At 41.1% G+C, this 27,269-nt stretch overlaps 1 protein-coding gene across 9 annotated transcripts in view; it reads left to right on the forward strand.

Moving 5' to 3' along the window:
* The window catches only part of ZFYVE28 (zinc finger FYVE-type containing 28), a 147,555-nt gene that overhangs the window by 45,825 nt on the left and 74,461 nt on the right, over positions 1–27,269 (forward strand). For 7 of the 9 annotated variants that reach the window (XM_040556345.1, XM_040556346.1, XM_040556347.1 and 4 more), the window contains exon 2: positions 26,286–26,426. In XM_040556345.1, coding sequence (XP_040412279.1) covers positions 26,286–26,426 — 141 coding nt within the window. Of the gene's footprint in view, positions 1–16,906; positions 17,155–24,894; positions 24,913–26,285; positions 26,427–27,269 lie in introns of those variants that run through there. The other 2 variants (XM_040556351.1, XM_040556353.1) reach the window with 2 other exon arrangements.

Consider the following 27,269-nt stretch of genomic DNA (forward strand, 5'->3'; position numbering starts at 1 on the left):
TCATTAACCATTTACAATAGAGCTCATTACAGCTTGGCTCATTTAGTGTCTTCCCAAGGAAAAAAATCAAATTGCTACTCATGCACTCAACTGTAGTTGAATGTGCATTAAACTCTGCCTCACCCCACGTAGGCTGCACAGAACTTGTGTGTACTGGCTCTGGGCTGAGTTGAGCTGTACAAGCACACCTTAGTGTCCTGGTGACATGGCCAAGGTGAGGCCAAATCCCACCTTGCTGCCCCAGGAAGGACTTCTGGCCACGACTTCTCTTCCTGCTGTGACCCTTGTTTGCAGGTGTTGTGATGCCACTTAAGTCAGCATCGAGGAGCTTGCTTCTAGGAGGGCTACAGTGAGTGGTGCTTTGGTGCTAAGGGCCCCAGCAAGTGCGGTAAGGTATGTTTGTAGGCACGAGGAAGCCTGCTCCTCACGTTGTCACAGGAGTCATTTTGAATCTGGGAATAAGAGTGTCTTCATTACAGAAGACCTTCGTTACCCTCTCCAGGTATGCTGGCATAGCCCAGCGGTGGTTGGAGGCTTCTGTGATGTTTAATAAGAGGTTTTGGTTTTAGTAACACTTTGCTAGATGGGAAAGCAAAGTCATTTTATTGGCTGAGCATTTCTTCTGCAAGCTTTCAGAAAGAAAACTAAGTGCTGCAAAAATACTCCATGCAAGTTATCGAATTTAAAGGTTTATTTTTTATGGCCAAATGTGAATTGTCCTGAAATCAGGTAATTAAATATTTTGTAGTACCCCGTAGGTCAGGCAGTGAGGTTGTGATATTTATAGGTAAAAGAAAACAAGAAGTGATGAATGTGATAGGAGCCAAATAAGTATATTTTCGCAGCCAGTTTTATTATAAATGCAATGATTTCCCTGATTTTTGTAGTCATTTTTGTCAGAAGTTGTCAGATAGGAACTTAGTGGCTAGTATTCTATATATTTTTAAACTATTTCCTTGTTTTTAAATACTTGTAGCACTTGACTGTGTAAATATGCAGAGTTTAAAACAGTTTGAGAGGCAGAAGTAGGTAAATAAACCAAAACAAGTTAGTTGGTCTTTATTTTGCTGTATTACATCTCAGTTTTTGCAAATCTGGTGTTTTTCTGAAAAGTACAGTGAGAGACTACATGGTCAGGTTTGGCAGATGCCTGTTTGAATGAAGGGATAGCATTTAATAACAGGAGCCTCATGGTGAAGGCAGTACCGCCAAGTTCTCAGGGAAACGCAGTAACACCCAGGGAACACTCAGCTGGAGTCGTGCAGGGTAAGGTAAGAAACAAAACGGGGAGAGGAGCCTCCAAGATGTTCGCTGCATCGAGGTGTATGAACTCCCCGACTGGCTGAGCTGGTAGCACTGCCAAGCTGCTATTCCTTTACCGCCACTGAGAGCAGGTTTGAGGAAAATGCAAAACTGCAAGTTGCTGCCAGCAGCTTGACTGAAATCTAATTGTGTCATGTTTCCCACAAAAGCTTTGCTGTGCAACCACATGACTGCGGCATCCATAAATAATCACATAATCTCTGCTAGAGGGCCTGTGCTAGACGTTTAGCACAATGATTTTTTTTTTAATGCTCAAGATGGTAAGAACTTCCCAAATGTACCAGGCCTCTTATATTACTTGATCTATTACTTGACCTTTTAATCGGCCAGACGTTGTAGGAAGGGAGTTGTAGCATTTGCACATGTAACTGAAATTGTACAAATGCACAATAATTAAAAAAAAAAGATTTATTATTTAGGGGGAACATATAAAATTAAACATAATTATTGCTTGGTTAATGCTTGTGAATAATGTATGTAGCAAAAGGTGCATATAATTGTTTTTTGTTTTTGTTTACTTTTTGGCAGTATTTCTGAAAATCTGTGAATCTCAGTAATTCTCTTACGCAACCGCTGGCAGGAGCATGCTCTGAAAAAGCATGAGCTGCCCAGCCAGGACTAGGATAGAAACGAATGCTTTTAAATAGGAAAATGTTAACGTTTGAGCTTTTACTTATTTTAAAATAAATGCTATATTTTGCTGCTTGCCTTTCCTATTTTTGAAAAGAGGAAGAAGTGACTTGTAAGATCTTCACTCATGTTTTTACTTGAAGTTTTTCCTTCCCAGACAGCTCAGCATGGTGTGGCATGTGCATCCACTGCCTGCTAGGTGCCGTACCGTGATTCGGGCTTGCTTGGTGCTCTGGCTTCAAGCTTCTCTTACAGGCGTGGACGATTCACTCCCCTAGCTGCCTGTAACATCTTCACCAAGCTGATCACTAGCACTGCCGTTTTCCAGACACCTCTCTTGATGACGAAGGCAAGTTTGGGTAATTTTTGAAGCTTTGGTGTTGTCTTGGTGGTTGGCGTTGGCCTCCCCACGTTGGGTAACACCAGGAGCCTCATTGCAAACAGTTAGTGCCTTTTTAGGACAAAAGATGATACATGTACCAATTGTTACACAACAAATTCTTGATGTCAATGTCATCTCATAAGCCATTTTTCTTTCAGCGTGGAGATCATTACAACGTGTGTTAGAGTTTTGGATGCAGTGGGTTTTGAAATGTGCAATACAGCTCTTCTGCTGTGTGAAATGGTTGCTCTACGCATGAAAAAATATTTCAACAGAGCTTGCTGGGCTTTTTAACTTAGCTCACAAGTAATGAAAAAAGCCAGATGATGGTGATAAAATCTTGTGAACAGGTGTTGAAAATTTTGTGGGGATTTGAATGTGTCAGTAACTTTCTTATTGCTTAGTCATGAGTTTTTTCTGCAAATATTGATCGGGTAAAATTATAAAAAGTTATCGTAGCAGTGCTCACTGAAGGGTTACAGCATTGATCCCTACCCGAAGTGAGGCTGAAAGTTTCAGGTTTAGTGTCGCTCAGCCTTAGTTAAATAAGAAAGGAGAGGTTTCTCAGCTGCAGAGGTGTCAGATGTGTGCCTTGGAGCTGAGCTGAGCTCGGGCATCAGCTCGCCTTGTGCCCACACAGGCTCTGCGAGAGCAGATGACTTGTAGCAGTGCTGCTGTGCGGGGCATGGGCGCTTCCTGGTGCAAAGTGCCTCCCACTGGTTCAGAGTAATTTAATTTTTAATTATAATAGCTTTTATCCAAGAATCTCCTAGTGTTTTATAAACACTGGCGGCTTCGTTCTCACAACGTTCTTCTGTATTGCAACGCTTTGCAATAAGGGAGTGCTGTGAGAATGAAATGCAACCTTAATTTTCCGCATGTGAGATGGGCATCTTACGGGTCCAGTGCAAAAAATGTTCATGATTACTCCTCTTGTGAGTCACAGGGTAGACCGCAGTTTAATAAAACTTAATCATACAGTTACAGGCTAGAATTAAAGGCTGCAATCATACTGGAAAGGCCCAGAACTGTTCCATGGTCACAGAGGGATTTAGTGGTAATGTTAGTAATAGATATTCATACAGCAGTCAAGGACCAAAGCTGCTAGTTTTCTCATCATTCACAAAACATGCAAGTTATAGTGGAATTAAGATCAGGGAGGCTGTTTCCTTATTTAATTCATTTGTGGTCATACTCTGCTTTTTGTTCTCGGTTTGGTTTTTTAATACTACTGTTCACAGTTTGAGTAATCAAAAAGTTTTTAAAACAGCTTTTCAAGTCCCAAGAGTTGGACTTGATGATCCTCATGGGTCCCCTTGAACTGTGATGCTGTGCTGCAGGATTTAATCACTTGAACAGAAATTAGAAAACGGAAAGAAATCCAGTAAGAGAAAACATGGAGGTTGGGTAAGGCTAGAAAACTCAACTGCAAGAGTTTGGAGGATGCACATTCTGCTGTTTCCTTTCAGGGCCCCTGATTTCTTTCTCTATTTTCTTCTTCTTTTTCCCTTGTCTTATTTAATCAATATAGTTTTCAGCTTAGTGCTTCTTCATATCATGGTTCTTTAGCAAAATGTCACCAGCCTAGCAATGCTTCAGGTTACAATCTGTATCACATCAGTAGCCTAAAAATATAGCTGGAGTTGTTTGCTTTTGCTCATATCTCCCTAACATGGTCATTTAACAATGCGTTTGTAAAAAGCAGAGCAGTTGACACAGAAGCATTTTCTGTTTTAATGATTTTTTCCCCCTGAAAACTGTGCAAGCAGTGGTAGAAAAACAATTTTATCTAAGTAAGAAAGCATTGGAGTGCGTTTATTGGAAACGAGGTTTCAGCTGAGAGGAGGTCTGTATAGTAAAGCTGAAAACTGTGAAATACAGTCATTTGTAAGCTTTTATAGAAGAGGTAAAAAAATAAATAAAGCTTCCCATGGAATATTCTTGATTGAAGCTTTTGCTTCGATGCCCTTGAACATTTTTATACAAATAGGGAAAGTGAGTAAGAATAGGAAGGTTTCTCATAAGGGTATCGTTTTCATTGTGTTGCTGTTCTTTTCTCCATTCTTGATGCTTCATCAGCAGTTCTATATCTGCAGGGATCTGTGAAGCCAACTCGTGAAGAACTGAAGGAAGGAGTAAGGAATGCCAACGCTGCACAGCACCACAAATCTTCTCTGAGGATCTGATGGGAGCTCCATGTGGTCTAGGGTAGTCAGGATTCATTTCTCTTTGTAGAGAAGAAAGGGTTACTTGTGAAATTTGAATTTATCCAAATTACCCATATAGTTGGTATACCAAATCTGTGTTGACTTCTGTGAGTAAACAATTAAGGATATTTGTAGCATGTTGTACAGATGAATTTGCAGATGTGATTGGTACCCTGCTTCCACTTTGGCTAGCTAGTGATACCTCTAGCTGAATTTGAAAGTAAGACATAAAAAATGATGAAAAGCAACTTAATAGAAAAAAAAAAAGAAAACAAACCAACAAAACACAGTTTGGATTATAACTGACTCTTCTAGCTCTGGGATTTGGTTTCTCTTCTGCCTTTAAACATCTTCCAAATGCACATGGAGACTTCTCTTACTCTTTTTGCCCAAAGGCTTTTCTTCTTCTTAATTCTTCCTTTATAGTCGCCTTTGCTCAGAGCAGGTCCAAGTTTTATTCTGTTTTCACCTACACTGGAGAAAACTGGATTTGCCAATTCTGCGGTTTGATAGCAATCCTCAGTTCCAGTGGTTTCTGGGCTAAAGATGCAAATTTCTTAGAATATTACTTGTTGTGAAGGTTCATTCCAAATCAGATATGTGATCATGAGGCAGAAGCATTGTAGGTTAAATCAGTACACGGTAACTGTGCAAGTCCACTTCTTACCTCATCTTCCTGAGTCATGTTTTGTATTTTGTGCTTTGAAGTGTGTAACAAATGCTGCAGCAAAACTCGGTGTGATTGCTAATAAGTTGTGTAAGAGCTACTCTGCTCCTGATGTGTGTTTTCTATTTTTTTAAGTGTTCAGTTCACTGTGGTGCTTTGTTTGTCCATGTAGGACTTGCCCAGGTATTTCTGTGGGCAAACAGTTCAGCTCTTCTTGCTCTGAAGACTGTAGGAAAGGTAGGCTGGGTGGGCACAACTTCCCTGCTAAGGCATTTGTCAGACTTGTCCCTGCTTAAAGAAGATTTGTGCATTGTGTGTCTGACTTAAGTCAAAGTTCATGTACGTGATGTTCCTTTGAGCCATGAAGTTGGTTTTACATGTAGAGAAAAAAAAAATCATAATGGGTTTTATACATTATAGTCCCTAATCTGTTACCTTGATTTTTTTTCCTTCTATTTTTAGTCTGTAAGTAAAACCTGCTAAGCATCAGTCCATGTTTAATGAAACTACTTCTTGCATCTGCCTTTAAAGAAAGGGGCAACAGTGTTCTTTCAGTAAAGACTGGTTGCTAGAACAGACATTTTCAGTTCCTTAGTTTTCTTCAGCATTTGCTGGAGAGAGCCAAAAAACCCAGCAGTTCAGTATGTGCACGCTCACAGAATATTTGTGACAAACTTCTGGAGGAAACCCTGAGGCTCATGCATGTTCTTTGGTATCCTGAGCATGCCAGAGAGCCTTCTTGGCTATCGTTAGTCACTGGAAGCTGCTTCTTCCTCAGCAAGCATTGCTTTTTATACCTCCCTCCCGTTCCCTCTGGTGCTCGTTGTCACTGTTGGTTTGAAGTGTCCCTTCCTGTAGGTCCTCGGTGCTGGCAGGCAAATGTAACGTGAACGCTTAGATGAGGCTAATCTTTTTAGCTCATTACTAGCTCGAAGATTTGAGACAAAACACAGAAAGAAGTGACATGATAGATGCTCATGGGAAAGCACTGGGAAATGGTGAGCAGGGAAGAGATTCTAACAGCAGAAACAGTTAAGGGGCATTGCATGGAGCCAGTTCAGGGCAAAGAAAAGGTTCTCTGTTTTTCGTCAGCATGCGATTAACCTGTGCAACACCTTCTCCTAGGATGCTGCAGAAGGCTGGTATTTACAGTATTGTGAGGAAGCAGCTGGACAGATGGTGTAAGTGAAGTCCTGCCCACCACACCAGTTCAGAAAGTTGCATGGCTACAGATAATGCTTGCCAGATTCCAGCTGCACACACAGCTTCTGGTACCTGCTGTAACCACAGCTGCAAGCGGGACTCGGGGCTAGGCAGGCACTTCTTCTGTCCTGGCATCACTGCTGGTCTTGTATATCGGAGCGTAAGGCCTTTCTGTTGTATTTGGAATGGAAATACACCTGGGCCCTCATTGGTGATGTTATAAAACTTCTGCTAACTTACTGAGTGAGTCTTAAGGAGATGCTGAGTTAGTCTGTAGAGTTATCGCTGTAATGATTCTCAGCTGCTGGGTCCAACTGATGCCACACATCGTAGGTAGGTGTGACAGTACAGAGGGAGCCGGTTGGAAGTGAGGTTTTCTCCTTGTTGCCTAAGCTGTTACTTGGTTAATGGGTGTGCTTATACTCTGTACCTTGAATGCCTATGGAAAGCTGTGGCAGGCTTGCTGGCATAGTTAATCTGAAGAAACGAATGTTTAGATAACCTTCAGGTTCCCAGTTGTAACACGTCTGGGGAAGGACTGATAGCACCAAACACTGAACACCGATTAAGAGAAAATGGGAGCAACTTATGATGTTCTCCTTATGCAGGGATATTCTGTAACCTGTTTATAGTCATTGAATCTATGAACCTGATACCAAGCAGATGCTAAATGCAGCAGGAATACAGTGTTGCAGTTTTTGATTTGGTTTGGTGGTGTTTTTTTAAAGTTTTAAAGTAAGAATAGAGGTGATTTTGTTTAGGTTGCCTTTTTTTTGCTTGTTCTGCTTCGCTGTTGAGTGTTGAAAAAAAATTAACATGCCCGTAACCTTTTGACATCGAAGTCAAATCCAAATAATTACGTGTTGCTCTGCACCAAATTGCTGTGAAGATTACACACAAGCAGAAGCCAGCTTCTGAAAACAAAACCTGGGTGTCAAAATGTGCTCTGGCACCTTACCTGCATTTATACAGAGAAAAAAGTATTTCTGAGAAGGTGAATTAAAGCCAACCTGAAGAGCTGAGCAAGCAGACAGGGCTTCAGCCAGTGTATCGCAGAAAGGTGAGGAAGGAAAAACAGCAAGGAGCTAACACTCCGTACGGGCTGACCGAGCTGGTCTGTTGCCTGTGGGGCTATTCCTTTTCACTTTGCCTTCAAGCTTGCTGTGAAGTTGAGGTCTTGAGGCTAGAAGTGGTTTCTGAGTGTGATTTGGGACCACTGCAGCGTGGTGGAGCCATCCTAGAGCAATGGCAGTGTAACTGCCAGGGTTGGTTATTAGGCTGTAGAAAGCAATGCAACAGTTCCTTTCTTAGGATGCTACAGAAAAAAAAGTGGTTGTTGCAACATAATTGGTTTGTGTGAGATAAATAGGATAAGCAAAGAGTTAAGAAAAAGTTTTATCTCAGGTTTGTGAGAAGTTGCATGGTGTTATATCAGTGCATTAGCAGCAACCAGTTCAATCTGTCAGTTGGGTGCTTTATGTGAACCTTTCCAATGGCAACCAGCAAAGATTTTTTTCCCCACCTTGTGTATACATCTCTAAATCTGTCAAAGTCTGCCTTCAGCCTGGCTGTTCATCCATATGCTGCAGCGTGCTGGAAGATTGGGGATGCTGCTAGTTTGTACAGACAGCAGTATTTTGTCGTGCTCTGGAACGCTGGCTATGGAAGCTAATTAGCTTTTTGGGGGTATTTCTTTGTAGTTTGCTTTTACGCAGTGCAAAATTTCACCTGAGTGTATGCAAACAAGTTCATATTTATCTTAGCAGCGTAATACGATGTCTGAATGACTAAAAATAATAAAAAGGATGTTGTTTGTTTTCTAGCACCTTACAAAAACATTTCTTTAATCAGTTCAACCTTTCTTTTGTTGTCTTCTCTCTCTTTCTAAGCAAACAGCCACAGGGGAACCTTATCTGTAATTAATTCTACCTTATAATATGTTCTTACACATAAACCAACTTTAAAACGTTTTTTTTTTCTTCCAACAGTGCTGCAGTGGTTCAGTAGCTTGTTTTTAAACTGACTCAAAATAACTGTAACAACTCTTTGTCAGTACAGAAATTGGAAATGCAGGATTCTTAGAAGTGTCTGGGTGCCCTAACATAGTCCTTGAACTTCTGCCTAGCACATGAACAGTGTAGATTTGGAGGGCTTTCTGATCCCTATTATTTCTATCCCTATTATTTCTAAAAATATTTTTCAGTTATCATACTAGAAAGTTATATGTAGATTTTTTTTCTGCTCTTCATGGCCATATATTTTCTGATGAGACTCTGTTAGAATTTTGGTTTTAAGGAAAAAAAATTGTGGACCACTGAAAGAATAAATTCTGAGCATATGTAAAAATAATAATTCCTGTTAAGCAGAGCTAATCACCTCTTCTCCCTTTTCAGGCTTCCTAAATTGCTGCACCCTAACTTTTGCTAGTGTTTCCAGGAGAGTTGGTGGCTTCAAGGCAATAGGAAAAACAAATAAATCCATCAATGTATACACTCAAGATGGATGCATCCTGCATTACCTCTAAAATTACTTGCACTTTGTACAACAAATTAAACTCATGAAATTACACTCTTATCTTTTTCTCTCCTGGATAAAGAGTGTCCTTTTCACTTCTCTCTTTTGACTTCCTGGTAACCAGAGCAACATATGTTATATTTGCTGGTTTCTTGATGAATCCACAGTAAAAATCTTTTTTTTTTTTTGCCTTATTCAAAACATACAAATAAGGATTAGTATTTTTGGAATATAAATTTAGTATATCCAATTGAGCTGTATTACAGGCAGAATGGAGTTTTAATCCAAGCTTTTTTTCCATTAGTTGTACGGAAAAAAAAATTAATTGAAAAATAATTCTTACCTTATGCCAGTAGTAGATGCAGTTTCCAGGAGATTCCTCCTTCCCTGTCCTGTCCCTACCCCTGCCATTTTCTCTCGGTCCTTGTATTTCCAGTGATTTAGTCCTGATGGCTGTGATCTCGGTTCATATGCATCCTATCTGTGTCTGGTGCAGGTTTTTTTGGGCGAGCTCGTGACACTGGCCAACCGAAGGAGCACCTCTGTCTCTCCAGGGAGTGACTGCTCCTTTTCTTTGTAATTAACCTTGGTGCTCTACATCTTACCTGCTTTCCTGCGTAAGCGTTTTGGGGGATAAGCCAAGGCTGCTCAGCCATGCCTAGTTGGGAGCTGTCAAGTATGCTGTCAAGTTTTCCACTTTATTTGGTAATTTTTTTGAGGAGAAAGGATGCCAACGGAGGGCTGCCTCTGCAGAGCAATCCTGGGAGACATATGGGGGAATTGAGGAGAAAGCTTTTACGAATGAGCACATCTTTTTATTTCAGAAGTGTTTTGGCATAGCTAAGCCATCCCTTGCACAGAACTGAAAAGTTTCGAGGGCAGCGTTTGCTTTTGTTGGTTGCTGGCTGTGCTTTGCCTTCGGAGAACTGCTCCTTGTGCTGTTGTGGTCTTACACGGAGCTGGGGCAGCCTCGCTCGTGCAGAGCTGTGAGGTCTGGCTGTGAAACGTTAAAGCCAGAGCAGATCCTTACTGTTCAGTTCTCAGTGCAACGTGGAGTAATTTCACTGTACCAACCTTTGTTTTTTCCTTTGGACTGCTCGACTCGATGTTTTTCCTCTTTCTTCCTGGGGTGTTCTGGCTGTTTGTGCTTCAAGAAGATTTTCCTTGGCACAAGCTGCCAGACAAACCTAAGAAATAGTCTGAGGAAAAATGATGACTTTGATTCTTTTCCCAGCTAGGAACGGCGCTGATTTTATGAATGGGGAGGAAACCCTCAGAGCATCTTATCCTGGTCTGGGAAGAGTTTTTCGCTAGGCTGGCCAGGGTCTGCACACCTCCACATGGAATCACCGATGGGGTGGGAATAGGAAGCAATACATGACCAGATTTGTCAGGAGACAAAGACACAAGTCTTCTCCTCACTACCAACCGTGTATATCCAACACTTCCCAAAGTATATAAAAGACTATTAGCGATTGGGGATGGTAAATATGTGATATTCTGCAATTCAGATCAAAGAGCTTTGTAGAGCACTGAACTTACGTTTTCTTTTGCCTGCAGGGAATGCAGCATCCCATATTTCTTAAACATGGAACCCAAGTACAGACACGGACATTTTAGCCTCCCACTCTCCTCTGCATGTCAGCGGTGCCCTGCTGCTTAGGACGTATCTCTCCCAGACAATATCTGTGTACCAGTTCCTGCACAAGACTGTGTTCCCGTGTATTTAGTAGAAGGCCCCATTTCTGAAGATGTAACTCTCGGAATTTAATTGCTTTAATTTTACGGGATTGTGTAGGCTGCTATTTCCAGTTAGGGTTGTGAATCCCTTGAGAATCAATGCATATCTCGTTTGTTTGCTTGCTTGTTCCGAGCCTTCCTGGCAGTTCTGACAAATGTGGAGAGAATAACACAAAGCTGAACGAAACCAGGTCTACTGATACATGAAGAACTATACTGACTATTCTTTTAATTGCAAATAGTTATGTTTATTTCAGCCTGCTAAAATGCTGCCGGGGTCTAAGACAACTTCTTCCTGTGATGCCAGGTTCATCCCTGCTTTGCCTTTATTGAATAGGATCCTGATGCAGGATTTGAACTACGTGTGCCCGTTTACTCTGGGTGCAGCGGGACTCAGAGGTAGGATGCAGGCTGAAGCGCTTCATGTGTGCAGAGATGACTCAGTGAGCAAGGAAGACCAGTCTGCCAAAACAGGTTGGTACATGCTGCAGCTGCAGGTAGACCAGATAGCTGCAGCTGCTCTCTAGAAGCCTGGCGCTTTGAGGTGTCCCACAGAATGAGTGGAAAAGCTTGCTGTGTGGGGTTGCCTTGCTATGTTGTCACAGGTAAGCAGTAACCTTTTAGGATAACTGTTTTCTGGCTCCAACACTTTTCTGGAAGGAGACAAGACTGAGTTGGTTTTCAAGGGCTATGTCTTCCAAACTTCATTTTGCTGTTCTGGAGAATATCGGGACTCCAAGTGCGTAATAACGCAAATACAGTTTAAGACAGGTCAGACTGCAGGTTTATTAACTGTGATGATAGTGAGGGAAAAAACTCATTCCATCGTTAACAAAGGGCTCCAGACAATCATTTGCATGTTAAGAAGCCCAGGTATCCGTCCCTGCCAGGGATGGACTGCTTACATAGCTTGCTAACTGCCACAGCTACAAGAAGGAAGCAGACAGTGAGCGTGTGACGATAGGGAGAGGTGGCTCTTGGTGGAGCCTGTAGAGTGGCACATCCAGTAGCACCTTACCTCAGAAGTGGGGGCTGGAAACGATGCTAGTTTGGTCAAAAGCATTGTTCTTCTAGTTGGGTTAAACCTCTCAGCCAGACCCCTCAAATCTTAATCATTTTACCACTGCACCTGACTACAGCGATGCTTGCAATGAGAGGCACTGGGGCAGGGCTTTATTTTAGCGTCATTCATTGCAAGTCAGAATAAATTCCTTGCGATGTGAAATGTATGGGAGCCGTGTTGTCTTCTGCTGCAGTTGGGTGCTGAAGCGCCTAGTGGTGCTCAGCAGGAGAGCGTTCCCATCTGCTGCTCCGCGGGGCGCCTGGGGAGGGGGCTGGCTCAGCTGGCTGAGCAGAATGTAGGAAAAAAAGCTTTTCTGTTGAAATTCTGCTTTTCCAAATTCTGTGTGCACTGTATCTTGCTGTAAGCGCTATAAAGCAAATTTTTATGTAATAATATGTCCAGAGAGAAATTAAGTGTGTAAGTGAGAAAGTTCTCTCATTTCTTTTTTTGTTGGGAATAGCTGGGAACATGCTAGGTGGTGTGGTGTACGGGGCTGAGCATGGCTCAGGGAACAGAAGCAGCAGAGCCAGCAGTGCTGCTGGGGTTACACGAGAGTGGTGGGGGGCACACGGGCAGCTGCGGGGTCTCCTTTGGCTCTTTTCTAGAAATAAGGAAGGCTGCTCTGCCTTACGTGCACATTTATGCTTCACAGGTGCAACAGCTCTGTGGTAAGGAACGTGTGTGATCGGTAGGAACCCTAGCAATCCCTGTGTTTTTGGAGTGTGTGAGTGTTTTCTGTAATGAAATTATTTCCTGGGAAATGAACTTGTTTGTAATGGCTTTTCTGGTAATTTGGCAAGTTTCACTTCACAGGTAATGTAGTTTTTCCTTTATGGAATCAAATAAGTTGCATGGCTTTCTTGAAATTGTCTCTTGCAAAGACAATCATATCTACATAGAAGAGCTGTTAATGTAACTTTGATACTGCAAGTTGCCTCATTTACCCTAGGATTCATCTTGATAGAAGGGCTGCATTCATTGCAGCTGTAGAGGTTTGCTCTGATAACTGCTTGATGGGTTGGGGCCGATCCTCAGAAGTTAGCAGTGAGCAGGAGGGGTGGGTTTTCTACGTGTCTTGAACATCCTTTTCGAAGAGGAGGCGAGGTCTGTGCTGGGCTTATAAATCCATTTTTTTGGTTACGTCTTTATCTCCTGTATTTGCACTGTTCTCAACACCAGTAATAATGTTAGCTTCTGTCAAAACCTGGGTGTGTCTGTGCTTTTTTTGTATGTTGTGCTTCAGTTTCTTATTGCCTTCCTTGTCACAGTACCTGAGCATCCAGTGCTGTGTTCAACAGTGTGACTACTCTGTTTTGTGTGAGGATTTTATTTTTTAATGTAAATCCTGAGAATGTCTGTCTTATACTGGTCTTTCTGAAACAGTCTGCCTTCATATACCTATATACCTCCTGGAAATTACTTCTTTTGCCATGCTATTTTTTTTTGTCAGATTATTTTGCTTTACATGAGATTAGTTTCCTGTATACGGAATAACTGTATAGACATATATCCCAGAAATGTGTCATCATGATGTAATCTGTCAGTATTTTAACAATCTTACTGGTCGTTTTGTCCCTTCTAGTAGTTAATTTCGCTTCCTTTGTCTTCGGTTGTGCAGGGAGCTGCCTAGCACCCTTGTAGGTGCTACCACCATAAGTGGAGCAGCATCTGCCTGGAGAGATGCAGCAGAATGCCTGCTTGATTTACACTGCAGTGTTTTCAGTCCATTTCAAAAACATAATTGTGTTTTTGCTGACTACAAATCATCTTTGATATCCCTCCAAACTGCATGCACATCCCCAAACTTGATCAATTCCAGGCTATATTCTTCTGCCTGCCATCTCCGGTTGATAAATTCTGGACTTCCTTTTCCTCTCAAATAAATAAACAAAAAAGTAAATGAATAAAAATTGTTTCTCCACACATACTGTAATTATGGGTGTTAGTCATGATTTTGAATGGTGCTTGTGTTCACAGTGCAGTTCTGGGTGATGGTAACATCATCCTCTGAAGTTGGTGCTTTTGTGAACAGAGACATTAATTGCAGATATTCTATTTTAACTTAATTTGTACTGATTTTCTATGCATGCGATTGGTAATTTAAAAGAATATAAAAAATGATATCAAGGAAAACAAATGACAAGTGCCAAAAACCCCTGACTTCTGCTATACTGACGTGTAGTTTAAAAACCCCTGTCAGCCTCCACAACACTTTCTTTGACAGAGAATGATGTATTTCGCTTACATTTGATAAGGAAAAGCAATGTGGCTTTAGAAGTTGTGAAATATTCAGTACTTCAGGAAACTGTTGTCTGATTAGATAAGCTAACTGCTTGGAAGAACAACATAAAGCATTTTTACTGTAAGACTTTTCAATTAATTGCTCTGAGAGTGTTTGGAAACTTCCACAAGTGCACGATATGCTTCTCCTTCAAGTACTTCTCCGCTAATGCTTGGTCATATATATTACAAACATTTTTCTTGACTTTAATAATGCCTTGAGATTTTTTTTTGAAGATCTCTGGTAGTCCCTGAAGTTCTGAAGGCGTTTGCATTGTGCATGCTGGCCCTCTTTGAACCTGCTGGCTTGAGGATATCGAAGCAGGGCTGTGCTTCAGGTAACTGCAGCGGGAGGGAGAGGTAATGGAAGGGCTGAAGGGTACTGGAAATAAACCCTGATGCAGGGTAGCTCTGAGATGGCAAGGAAAGGCAGATGAGAGATGCGGAGTTCAGGAGGTTCCAAGCGATATATCTGGCCATCAGAAGGAGATCGTGCCACCATGCTCTTGGTGAATCTGGACGGGTCTTTCTGCAGTTCTCATGTGTGAACCCCTGGCTAGGACGGCCAGGTATCGACTGGCTGGGGGAAAAAGGTGTCTGGTTCAAGCGAAGACCACAGTGGGGAAGTACATCCAAGTTGCATCCTCTGCTTTTACGTTTGTTCCCCAGTACAAAGTTTTGAGCAGGAAAACACTGAGGAGTGGGAGATGACAACTGTTATTTTCACCAGCTTTGGAGCAATTTCCCATGTTTTAGGCAAATAATGTGATTGTGCGACTGTAGGCAGGACATGTGCCTACTGAATCAATGCAGCTATTACCATCTATTTTCAGAGTAGTCTTGAAATTACTGGGAATAATTAAGAACTTCGATTTCAGAAATGTCAGAACGCTTTTTTGACACTTTGTTGATATTATGCTGATTATTTTATTCAGAGAAAAATATTCACTGTTTCACAATTGCACAGCTATGAGCAACTTTGATCCGAGGCTGCGTGTATGCTGAGCCTTGTGTCGAATGCAGTTTTTGTAGTAAAAACAATTGAACTTTTTGACCTGTGGAGCTGTTGAAATGTAGGCTGTAGATATACCAGCAGGTGTTCTTTGCCCTTTTACGTGGGAGAAAAATCATGGGTCTGCCTCCAGTTTTGGTACGGTGCCTAGTTAGGGTTCGTTTTAGGAGTCTGACTGGGGTGTAGAGCAGTGGTAGCAGAGAAGGGAGCTCAGCGTTGGAAGACCAAGTCTACTGCTGTTTGCTGGTAAAGACCAGCAGCAGGTGTCTGTGTAGGAACTAAGTGAGTTGTGCATGTAGGAGTTAATGTTTTAGCATTACCTAAGCATGCTTCACTTTTCAAAGATCAGATTTCTCTTTTGTTGGTGTCTCCAGCAATGTAGTGTTGTTGGTTTGTGTTTTTTTTAGTGCTATTATCAAATATAGCAAAGGAAAACTAGGCTGAATCACGTTCTTGCCAAAGTGTTGTAAATATTACAATAAGCGTTACTGGTAATGCATTTGCTTGCCTTTTAAAAGCAGTTCTGCAATTAATGCCTCTGGCTCTTACGTCATTTAGAATACTAAAGAAAATAATTGGCAGGCAGAATTTTGGAGAATGCAGCTGGGGAACATGAAAGTATATAATTGTGACGTGAAAGTGATATTACTGATCAATAGAGAGCAATAGGCAGTAGGCTTCTATGTATTACAGCTTTTCTCAGTTATTTTTCGGAATGAGGAAAGCCAATTCTCTTGGTTAAATAGGTGGTGTCATAATTGTGCTGGGTTTTTGTATTTACCTAAACAGGCAACAGACAGGTCTCAAACTTGGTCTTAGCAGAAGAGACAAGGTATGATTTGGAAATCCTAGTATGAATCGCTAAGATGTAGTGACCAGAGGTTTTTTTCTTTGTACTTTCTCCTTCAATAAATGAATCACCCAGCTTAGAAAAATTTATATCAGAAAAGCATTCATGTTGTGCTTCTGCTTAGTTTTGTGCATCCTGTGTTGTCATTTAAAAGGAACCTGTTTACATCAGGGATGGGCAGGGGAGACCAGCTGACGCCTGATGCAGGATATCCCACATCTGCTTGCTGATGAGGAGAAATGGTCCAACTAAAACTGTGTGGTGAGCTAGCACAGAAAACAGGAATAGCTCTACAAACCCATTTCTTTCCCAGGAGAGGTTTCTGCATGCCCGGGAGACCAAGGGCAGACCTTGAGGATGTTGTATGAAAAGACCAGAGAAAGCCTAACGGAGCAAAAAGACTGTTCTGCGGGGGAATGGGACAGGGATGCTGGTGACCATGCTGGCATGCAGTGTCGTCTAGTTAGGTTATCGTCTTACCAGCAAATACAGGCTTTTTTGTGCTCGTACACATATATGTGTGTATGTAGGTGTATAAATATACATAATACTGATGGGCTGTTTCAAAAGATTTTGGCATAGTTTACAAAGTCCTGCGTGATCACACTGGTGCCTGTCTGTTGCTTCTGTCCTCTCTCTTCTTGCCCATTTTTTGCTGAAGTTCAGTGCCCTGACCGAAGAGCTGTGTCACGAGCAAGGTCGTCCCAGGCGTGGATGAGCCCCCACAGGTAGGAGCTGTGGTAAGCACGGGACAAACATCGTCCGAAGCTGCAGTTATCCTGGAAACTGAATAATAAACCCATTTTGACAGATGATGGCACTCAAAGCTACTTTTTTATATTATTTAGCTGAAATAATGGGAATCAGATCAGAAGTTTTACTTAGGCAGACGTTCATTTGAAGTTGCTGTCTGAAGGTGGAAGCCAGGAGAAGTCGCTGTGCTGAGGGCCTGGGAAGATGCGTTGCTTTCATCGCTGGGCTTGAACAGCTGCGTTTGGGAATAAAGTTCTGATGAAATCTTTTTGTTGCAGTGATTGATTGTGGTAGCGATACGATGCCAAGGTAGTTAAATCCTGCACATCTGGCAAGGCGTTCAACTTGAGCTTATTGAAAGCCTCCTACCAGGCAAATGAGATAATGCACGAGCAGCTTCACGCCGGTGATCGTTCTTCTATTCAAGTATGACACGGAGCACCTCAGATTCGTCATAAGCAAATTTGTTGAGGCGAAGAAAAATAAGGATGCACCTTCAATATGAAGAAACCTAAGGATGTGCTGTGCCTGTTAATACCCGAGAGGGACTGTGTAGTAACTCTTTTATACTCTGCAGGCTTGAACTCATTGCTGGGTTAGGTTTCCTTCTTGTTAGGGTTTTGTCTATGCCCTGATAAATGAAGACATTTCTTGATCCAGAAGTAAAATAGTGTATATGGCAGATTGTTCAGAACAGGTTGGAACTGAACAGTGAGGCAAAGCTGGCACGCTACCAGGGCTGTTAAGCACGAGCAAAACACTGGAACTACAGACCTGGGAGGAAAAAAAAAAATCCTATTAGGATATAGCAACCTAGAAGAAGATGGAGATTTTAAAAAGGCTGCAAAGCAATCTGTAAACTCCACAAAGCTGTCTTTTTTCCCCCCTAAGAATAGAAGTCTGATTTTGAAAGAAAAAAGCTTATAGGAAAAAAATAATGAAGACGTAAGCATTGAGGATGTGAGAGAAGAGGTTATGGTTTGTCTCAGCATTTAGGAATTTTTATAAATACTTAAAAACATTAATAAAACATGTTATAACTATAGTGGATTATCAAGTCCTCTGATGCATGTAGTTGTGAAAAAATGGAGCTTAGCAGGGCAGAGGGTTTTGCATTATTGGAGGAAAAACAGTTGGATGCTGCTTCCAAATGCTACTGCATTGCCCTGCATAAGGGGAGGGCCTGTAGGTCTGGAAGTGTGGGGAACCGAATTGACTTTTTTCCTCTTGGTAGGTAACACATCCCTAAAAACATGGTGGAATCTATCTTATGGAAAAGATGCTTAGTGTAACGTTGACAAAAATTTAGACATCTGAATGAAACTGCATAAAAGCATTTAAAGAATGACCTGTCCACTTCGATACTTATCCCAACAAGCTCAATTCGTTCCTTCTTAGTAACTAGTTGTCCTTTAAGCTTGATGTTCTTGCAGCAGTTGAGAAAGAAAGGTGATTATCCTGAAGTCAAACCTGGGGAGACTGGCTATGGGAGGAGCCGGTCAGGAAGTGCTAGGAGGTCAGTGGGTGCTTGGACCATGGGCTGGTGGCCAGGTGCCCACCCAGCCGTTCTCTTGCTCCCCAGTAGCACAAGGGGAGAAAATAGGATGAAAAAGCTCATGGGCTGAGATGAAGACAGGAAAATCTCTTCTTCCTCACCATGGCTTCTTCGTAGTTGGGGTTGGTTTTGGCAGGAGGCAACCAGGCAGCTCTGGAGGTGGAAATCCCTGGTAGCCTGCAGTGGACTTGGTGGGGAGGCTGCACTGCAGGTTACCACGCTTCACGTGGAAGAAGTGCCTGCTCCATCACTGCCTAGAGCCCTGATTTCCCCCCAGCAAAGCTGCTTCCTCCTCCTGGAGTATGCCTTATTCCCTAGAAATAGAGGCAATGGTTCAGCTGCAGTCCACTCCTGCTCAGCAGAGTACGTGTCCAAAAGCTTAAGTAACACGTGTTAAGCATATGCTTATGTACTTCCCCCAGAAAATATGGATTTGAGCACATGCTTTTCTAGATTAGTATTATGAACGTGCAAAAATAGAAACTCTGTGCAGTGACTTAATCCATCATGAGTGAAAACTGACTGTGTGGCAGTCTCAAATATTTGCTATTCTAGTTCAGTGTAATCACTATCAGATTTTTTTTTACAGGTATTATTTCAATATCATTCTGTAATGGAAGCATAGCATTTAAATGTGCTTTTTGGAGAGCACTAGTAGTGGAAAAAAACTCTCACCTAATTTGTGTTGTCCAATAGTAAATAAATCATTATCTCGCTGATTTTTTGCTTAAGGCACTGGTAGCATTTTTTTTGTGTGTGTGCTAACAACCTGTTCACCTGTCTGTCTAGCTTGTGTAATGATATTCTGTAGATAAACACAGAGCAGCTGGTAAAGCTTTAACCAGTCTGTAGCTTTTCCCACAGTGCTTGGATTTTTTTTTTTTTTTTTTTTTTTTTTTTTTTTTACAAATCCTCATGACCAGTTACCAATTGTTGTACTCATTTTGGAGTCCTTTTTTCTTTTTATACCCGTGCAACACCAGAAAGCCAAGAAATTCATTTTAAAAAACTGCATTTTCGGTATTTTTAAGACTTCATTGCAAAATTAACCTTGAGGGAATATTTCACCCTTTTTTTTCTTAATGGATAGCACTTGAACTAGAGTTGGTAGATGTAAAAATAAATAAATAAATAAATAAATCCTGCATGCTTTGAGTAGCAGAGTTGCTTTTTCCCTTCATGTGAAGCAGTATCTGTGCTATTAAAAATTATAACGTTTGAAGTTAAGTATCAGATATTGACTCCTCCACCTGTTAGAGAATGATCATTTCTTATTGGTATTTATTACCATTTGGAAAACATTGAATAAAAAAATCAAAGGACCTGTCTGAAGAGAGGTTGTTGGTACGCTCGCTTGCATAGAAGGTGAAAATGAACCCATGTAACAATTTACTGTTAATCCTTTTCTGAAAAAAATACCTAAAATCTTTGAAATAAGTCATCTGCCAGTCAAGCCTGCTAGTGCATCTGTGACTTGTGTAGTCATGTTTTGACTGGATAAGTTTCGATCACTGCAAGTCCGTTATTTTTCACATCTGTAATGAATACATTTGGGGTTTCAAGCCTAAATCCTATTATTTTTGGAAAAAAAACAACAAACAAAATAACTAAAAACTTTTTCCTTCTGATAATATTACATAAGTCTTAAATGAGTTTAATTAGTTGAAAACTAGTAACACGCAACATCAGTTTTAAGCTTTAAAAATACAACATTAGGTCTGAGATGCATAACTGATCATATTTAAAATCTTAGGTCCTAATTCTGCTTCATGGTACACAAAAGACATGATTGTCATCATGTACAGCGAGTTGTTTTCCAAAATGTTAGGCAGTGTTTTCTGTGTGCTGAAGAGCAGGATTGACTTCTTAACCGAGAGCCTTTCCCAAGTCCCATCTCAAAGCAAATGCACTTGTGAAGACCCATTTCTGATTTCTGTGCCATGCAGTAATCATTCCTCTCTGGCATGGTCTAATAACTACAGCATTTATTTCAGGGAATGGAAAGTTTGAGGTTGATCCTCTTTCTCTGGTTTTGCCCTTCTTTCCCCCCAAAACACAGCAGGCAACAGATTTAGCCTGACTACACCTGGGCCTTATGTAGTAGAGACATTTACACCACCCTTCCCCATAGCAAAGGGGGAATAAAGGAAGCCATGCAGATCAAAGACTGTTCTGCTGATGTGAATGCCATGGTCTTTCCCTAAAACTTTTCACTTCAGCCGATAGACTCCCATCAGCTGCAGCAGAGTAGGAACTGCTGAGTTGAAGTTTGTTAACCGATCCTGGCTGAGGAAGGGCAGCATGATGTGGTACCTGCAGCAATTAAAACGATCACATGGGGACTGTCTGGCGTCACTCAATATTGTCCTGCAGGTGTTTGGTGGATGCAGTTGCTGTAATGTGTAGTAAAATTAATTTACTTGGGTGAAATGCACCTTTTACCATTACCAAATACTATTTGAAAAGCATTCCCAGTGGATGTAGGCTTATGTTTTTTTTTTTCTAGTCAAAAAGCAACCGGGATTTACTATCAGCAAAATGCATGTAATTAATGTTTTTCCTCATAGTTTCTTTCCGTAGGGATCGGGTCAGGGTTTGAGTGCATGGGAGAGATGTTAATGCTTAGGACACTGGAAAAGTGCAAATGGACAACCAAAGTCTGGAGCCTTTCCTCTCTGGTCTGTGCATTTTATTTTAAGCAGGACTGGGGTTTAGCTGTTGTTCTGAAGTCTTTAGATCAGTAATTCAAACACAATGAGTATTATTTTTTGGAGGGTAACTGACAGGCATCAGAAGATAATTATATCGCTAGCTAGGATCTCGCTCATCTCTATAGTTCCCTTGTTTCAGTCTGTTCTTTGGCTCGTTTGTGATGATGACGTCTTTTGTCTCTATTTTTAGTGGCGATGGTGGGGGCTTCATTCATGTTGTGATGTAAGCAGAAGAAAAACTTGAACAGGATCTTTACTTCCCTACGAAGGGTTGCAGAAACCTGGTGAAAATGTTCTTCGGTGTTCAAAGTCTGGGCTGCTGTTGCTGATGTTTATAATACCATGCATTTTTTGTGTTAGCTAGTTGAGAACGAAGCAGTATTTATACTCGAAAGCCATCATCGAAATCACACAAAAGATGCTCGCAATCTTGTTTTGAAAGATCCACAAAATGAATCCTTAATTCTGGAAACTTGATTTTCGAAACAATTATTAAATTCTGGAATTTCTGACTGAATGGTTTGAGATTTCTCTCTTGGCACCCTGGCTTTTCATTGTAGTATGAGTTTTCTGTCTAGCTGCTTGCTTCTGTCCTGTGTTGAGGTGTCTGTGCTAGAATTCCTTCCTTTCCCAGTCAGTTTACACTTTTTTAAAGTGACAGCTTCTGTTTTTGATAAAGACCAGCTTGCTTACAAGATGTGAGAATGGCATCTTTTCATTTGATAACATGTAATAAGTAATCTTACAGACCTGTTACTTATTTAACAACATGTAGCTCATAGCTCTCTTAATTTGTTTCCTTTCAACATTCTCTTATAGTCCATGTAAATCCTGAAGAAAAATCAAATCCGAATTTGTTATGAAACGAACTGAGCTAACCTAATTGTAGTCGTTGTTAGGCCTTCGTTGGGAAAACCTGCTTGCAGCCTGTTCAGTAGTTAATGCAACTTTACGTGTAGACAGAGTACTGAGCTTGGCAATGGCAGGGAGTCTTCTGCATTAAATCTCTGAGTTAATGAAAGCTGCAAATGAAGAGTAATGCCTAATAAAAAGTGGATGAAAACAACAACAAAACAACAGTAAAGGAAGTATTCAGTGGGTGATCTTTCATAAAAAGACGAATGATGCAGTATTACAGTAACTGATGATACGCTGATTCCTGTCTTTGTCCTGTCTGGAGTGATAGTCAATGCATATCATATAACTCAGAATAATAAGTAATGACCAATGTATAAAATGATGGTTTTGAATCTGTGGTGAATGTGGTCTGGTGTTACGGTAAGTTATGCACTGGCTGTACAGCTACACAGAATAATCTGGGTCATTTGGTGGGCTGTATCTTTTTGAACATGAGCTGTGAAATGCAGAAAGACTTTGGAGGGTGTCTTGTAGAGTGAAAGAGCCTCCTGCCTTGAGAGCTCAGGCTCAGGAGGGTATTAGGATGATAATAGATTTAACAAAACCAAAAATTAAAACAGGAATAAAAAACTATGTGCAATCTACAAGAGTGTTGTGATAAAAAGGGCAACTGCAGTCCATGGATACAAAACTAGCTGACAAGAAGTAGCTTAAATATATTGATGCTGTAGTGGAACAAGACAAGGCCAGTACGTAGAAGATGAAGTCCAGCAAATCAAACCAAGAGATTAGACGAATGAATTTCATTGTAATGTGTAAAGTTCTTGATACAAACTACAAAGACATGAAGTGGTAGGTTTTCTGTTAGGTGCATTCAAATGAAGTCTTTCTATTAATTTAAACAGTTGAAGATGAAAGAGTACTAATTGTTACTCTGCCAAAGAGACAGAATTATTTGAACCGTGTTTTGCATAAACTGAAAGCAAAAATGGGCATTGAGCATGGTGCTATCTTTTATTTTCTCCTACCAGTTGGAACAAATTGAATTTAGAAAGTTGTGGTTATTCATTTTACATGTCCCCCCTGCTGGGAGATTTCGAGTTTCATGCAGCTGTGTCTTGCCAGGGACCACATGATTGACACAGTTAATCAAAGATCATGATACTAATCCGCAACAAACAGAACACAGTAGAAAGAACTCAATTAAAACTTTTGTTCCTCCACTTTAAAAGATCAGCCACGTGGGAGTTAAATATCTCAGCTTAACTTTTTATTTTAGCTCAAGACCACTCTTAAGAAATTGCCTTACTTCTGCAGTGCCATTTAGATGTGTATGAACAAGAAGTCATCCTTTGCCACAAGTCCACACATGAATTCCTGTGTCTTCAGTAACAACTTTGTCTAGAAAGTTTTAACGATGTAGATAAATACAGAAAGAAAATATAAAAATCAGGAATAATGAAAAGAATTGGGTGGGAGAAATGCAGGACTTCAGAGCAAATCTGAACTAAATTGAGTAATTCAGTTATAAATTTTCCCTCTTACTGTCCTTCATTCCCCATATCGTATACTGCAAGCTTTGTCCTCCTTCCTGCACATTTTTCTGTCAAGTCTGTATTGAATAAACTATTTTTGACACAGTGAAGGGTAGAGATGCCAGCCAGTGGGACCTGGAGAGGCCTGAGAGGTGGGCCTGTGCGATCCTTACGAGGTTCAATAAGGCCAAGTGCAAGGCCCTGCATCTGGGATGGGGCAATCCTAAGCTGGGTGGAGAATGGCTTGAGAGCAGCCCTGAGGAGAAGGACCTGGAGGTGTCAGTTGATGAGTATCACAGATTGTTTGAGGTTGGAAGGGATGAGCCAGCAATGTGCGCTTGCAGCCCAGAAAGCCAACCGTGTCCTGGGCTGCACCAAAAGCAGCGTGGGCAGCAGGGTGAGGGAGGGTCCCCCTCTGCTCTGCTCTCGTCAGACCCCACCTGGAGACTGCATTCAGCTCTGGGGCCCCCAGCACAAGAAAGACAATTAGACGTAATTAGAATGAGTCCAGAGGAGGGCCACGAAGATGATCAAGGGGCTGGAGCACCTCTCCTGCGAAGACACGCCGAGGGAGTTGGGGTTGTTCAGCCTGGAGAAGAGAAGGCCCTGGGGAGACCTTACAGCGGCCTTCCAGTACCTGAAGGGGGCTACAGGAAAGCTGTGAGGGACTCTTTTTGTCAGGGGGTGCAGTGGTAGGACAAGGGGAAATGGCTTTAAACTAAAAAATTGCATATTTAGATTGGATATGAGGAAGAAATTCTTTACTCAGGGAGTGGTGAGGCACTGGCACAGGCTGCCCAGAGAAGCTGTGGATGCCCCATCCCTGGAAGTGCCCAAGGCCAGGCTGGATGGGGCTTTGGGCAGCCTGGGCTGGTGGGAGGTGTCCCTGCCCATGACAGGGGTTGGAATTAGATGATCTTTAAGCTCTCTTCCAATCCAAACCATTCTATGATTTAAGACTAAACTTCTCACAGTTTACACACAGTGTACTGTAGCTGCTTAATAAAAGATGTCCGAGAAAGGATGAAAAGGAAAAATCTTAAGATTGCAAAGGCTTTCTATTATTTCTTTTGTAGTAAGTGGCTGGCTCCCTGCTTAAAGAAAGAAAAAACACATTCATTACTGTTTCAGCTGCCTGAAAGGATTATTTCTGACTTGCATTGCAACTTGAATGTTGTGAACTAGTGATGTAGAAAGCTGTTTGGTAGTGTTACAGCTCATAATAATATTAAAGGTAGGATAGCCTTAAAATCATTATATTCATGCACAAATAGGGCATGTAGGAACAGGAGTCAGTGTGTCTGCTTTCAGCAAAGGTTGTTGTTGTCTCATTAAATTGCTGGCTGAGAAACCATGCAGCATGCACCAGCGAGGTAGTCTGTAGCATCATTTGTAAGACTAGATCTTTTTTAAGACTTACTGTAATAAAATACTTGAAGTAGTTAACTCTGTGATCCTGTCAAGTGTGGAGGATGTGTACTGTCCTCTTTAAAAGTTGTTAATACTGTATTCTTTTCCAGGGACTGTACAGGTGTGTAGGTTTAATACTCTTGTAATGCCTAAGGTTTTTTTTTCTGTAGGAGCTGTATTTTGTGAAGACTTGAGTTGGGAACTGAACAGTGTGATGTGGTACTTCTCTCTCTCTTTTTTTTTTTTTTTTGGGGGGGGGGTTGTTGTTGTTTTTGGAAATAGGCAGCAAAAAGAACTGCTTTTTCCATGATGATATTCATTGTACTCTGACTACTTCTGTTGCTGAGGAGTGGCTGTGAGAGAGCTGACACTTTTTAGCCTAAAAGAGAGGATGCTCAGGGGGCATCTCATCAGTGCGTATAAATACCTAAGGGGAGGGTGCTAAGAGGACTCATACAGTCTCTTCAGTGATGCCCAGTGCCAGGCCAAGAGGCACTGGGCACAAACCGGAACACAAGAGGTTCTGTCTAAACATCAGTCAGCACTTCCGTGCTGTGTGGGTGCTGGAGCCCTGGCTTAGGCTTCCCAGAGGCTGTGGGGTCCCCTCCTTGGAGAGCTTCAGAAGCCACATGGATGTGGTGCCAGGCACCCTACTCTGGGTGGCCACGCTTGAGCAAAGAGGTTGGACCAGATGGCCTCCAGAAGTCCCTGCCAACCTCAGCCATTCCGTGATTCTGTGAAATCCTTGGAAGCTTTCATAGGGGTCTGAATTTCCTGTCGTTAATATTTTTTTTTTCCTTTTGTGAGGGAAGTTATTCCCCCATAATAATTATTATTCTTAATGTTTCTTGATAAATTCCCTCATTCTTCTGTTCTTTCTATTATCATTGCAGTCTTTTAAATGTGGACAAAATCCATCATAGTAATTCTGTTCTTTGCTACTTGGAAGACCTGTGACATAGTTTTCTCTCTGTAAGACCTCATTAAATCATATCATTTGCTTTGTCAAGTCTTTGTATCTACTTGACCCTTATATCATATCTAGTAGATTCAGTACCTCTACCTCCTATGACTTGATTCTTCTGATCCTCAAAATGAGGGTTGTGTCCAGACGGGCAACGGGTTTCAGGGGTCACTGCAGTGGTCATAAGTTGATGCTGCAGCTTCTGCTGAAGGCCCACCACATTGTCTCGTTGTTGGTAGTGGGTGGTTTTTGGTTGGTGTTGACTTGGCAAGCAACTTTGTCATGTTTTGCCAAAACTGAAATGCGCTTTTGTTTAATAAACAAAACTAGTGATTCAGTTGTTTGTACACCAGGTAATTATGCCACAATGGGTGAGAATGCCAGGATGGTTTTGCAGATAACAGTAGCTTAATAATGCCCCAGCTTTGTTACAGGAGAGATTTTTTTCTTCAAGGTAGAAAAATTTTATAAATATGCATAAATGTGTTAAGATCATTCTCTTTGTGCTGTTGTGCTACAGATCTGACTTAAATATTTTTGTTTGTTTAATTACAGAAAATATAATTAGCATTTTTTTATTGGCAAAAAATAATGTAATATTCTATACGTGTCTCCCTCTTCAATGCAGAGAACAGACCCGCAGCTCCTTGCTCAATTCTACTATGCTGATGAGGAACTAAATCAAGTAGCAGCTGAACTGGACAGTTTGGATGGAAGAAAAGACCCACAGAGATGTACGCTGCTAGTCAACCAGTTTCGCTCTTGTCAGGTAATCAAAATGGCATATTCCTGGTTTCATTGGCGTTTTTGTGTACATTAAATGTATTACATTATTATTTATTGTATTAATTAGTTTTTATTGTGAAATCTATTTAAAATGACTTTGGTAATTGTATGACTTTTATTAGCTTAAAGGCTATATTCTTCAAGAACACTTTATAAAATAAATCTACTCCATCTCATTTAAGTGTTTGTTGATGGTTTCCTTTAAATGAGAGCACATATTAAAGATTTTGTTTCCTTTATATGAAATAAGCATACAGAGCTTACTAGAATGTGAGGAATACTGCAAAATTTCAGGCAGTATAAAGCAGCCATATCTTTTGTAGATGCTCAGCTTCCATGCTTCATGAATCTGACAGCTTTTCATTAGTAAATGAGCTACATGAACGCAGCTGATAACTTTGCTAATTTTTGGAAAGAATATTATCTGCTTCATTTAAGAAGCCTTGAAAGTGAGAGGAACTACTGAGGAATTAAACAGAAAAGGATATTTATTAGTAAATTATTTCCAAAGAGCAAATCAGTTTCTAAATTCTTGTTGTATAATATAGCTTACCTAAGATCCCTCATAGTATTTTCTGAAACAATGGTTATAATTTAAGCAAGACTTGAAAGGAGTATTGGAGACTGCAAAGACTAGTTCACTGTAGTTCTGCTCTTCATTCTTGCACAAATGCTCTGATACTTCCCCTCCCAGTTGCACCAAAGAAAAGACTTTAAACCACAGTGAGCTGAAGTCCACAATATACCATGCTCAGGAGGATTTCTGTATGAAAAGTAAACACTTGTTGTCAAGTCAGGTGAATTTTAAGTGTAAAGACCATGGTAA

Source organism: Cygnus olor, chromosome 4 (genome assembly GCF_009769625.2).
Source record: "Cygnus olor isolate bCygOlo1 chromosome 4, bCygOlo1.pri.v2, whole genome shotgun sequence".
In the NCBI taxonomy this organism is placed as follows: domain Eukaryota; kingdom Metazoa; phylum Chordata; class Aves; order Anseriformes; family Anatidae; genus Cygnus; species Cygnus olor.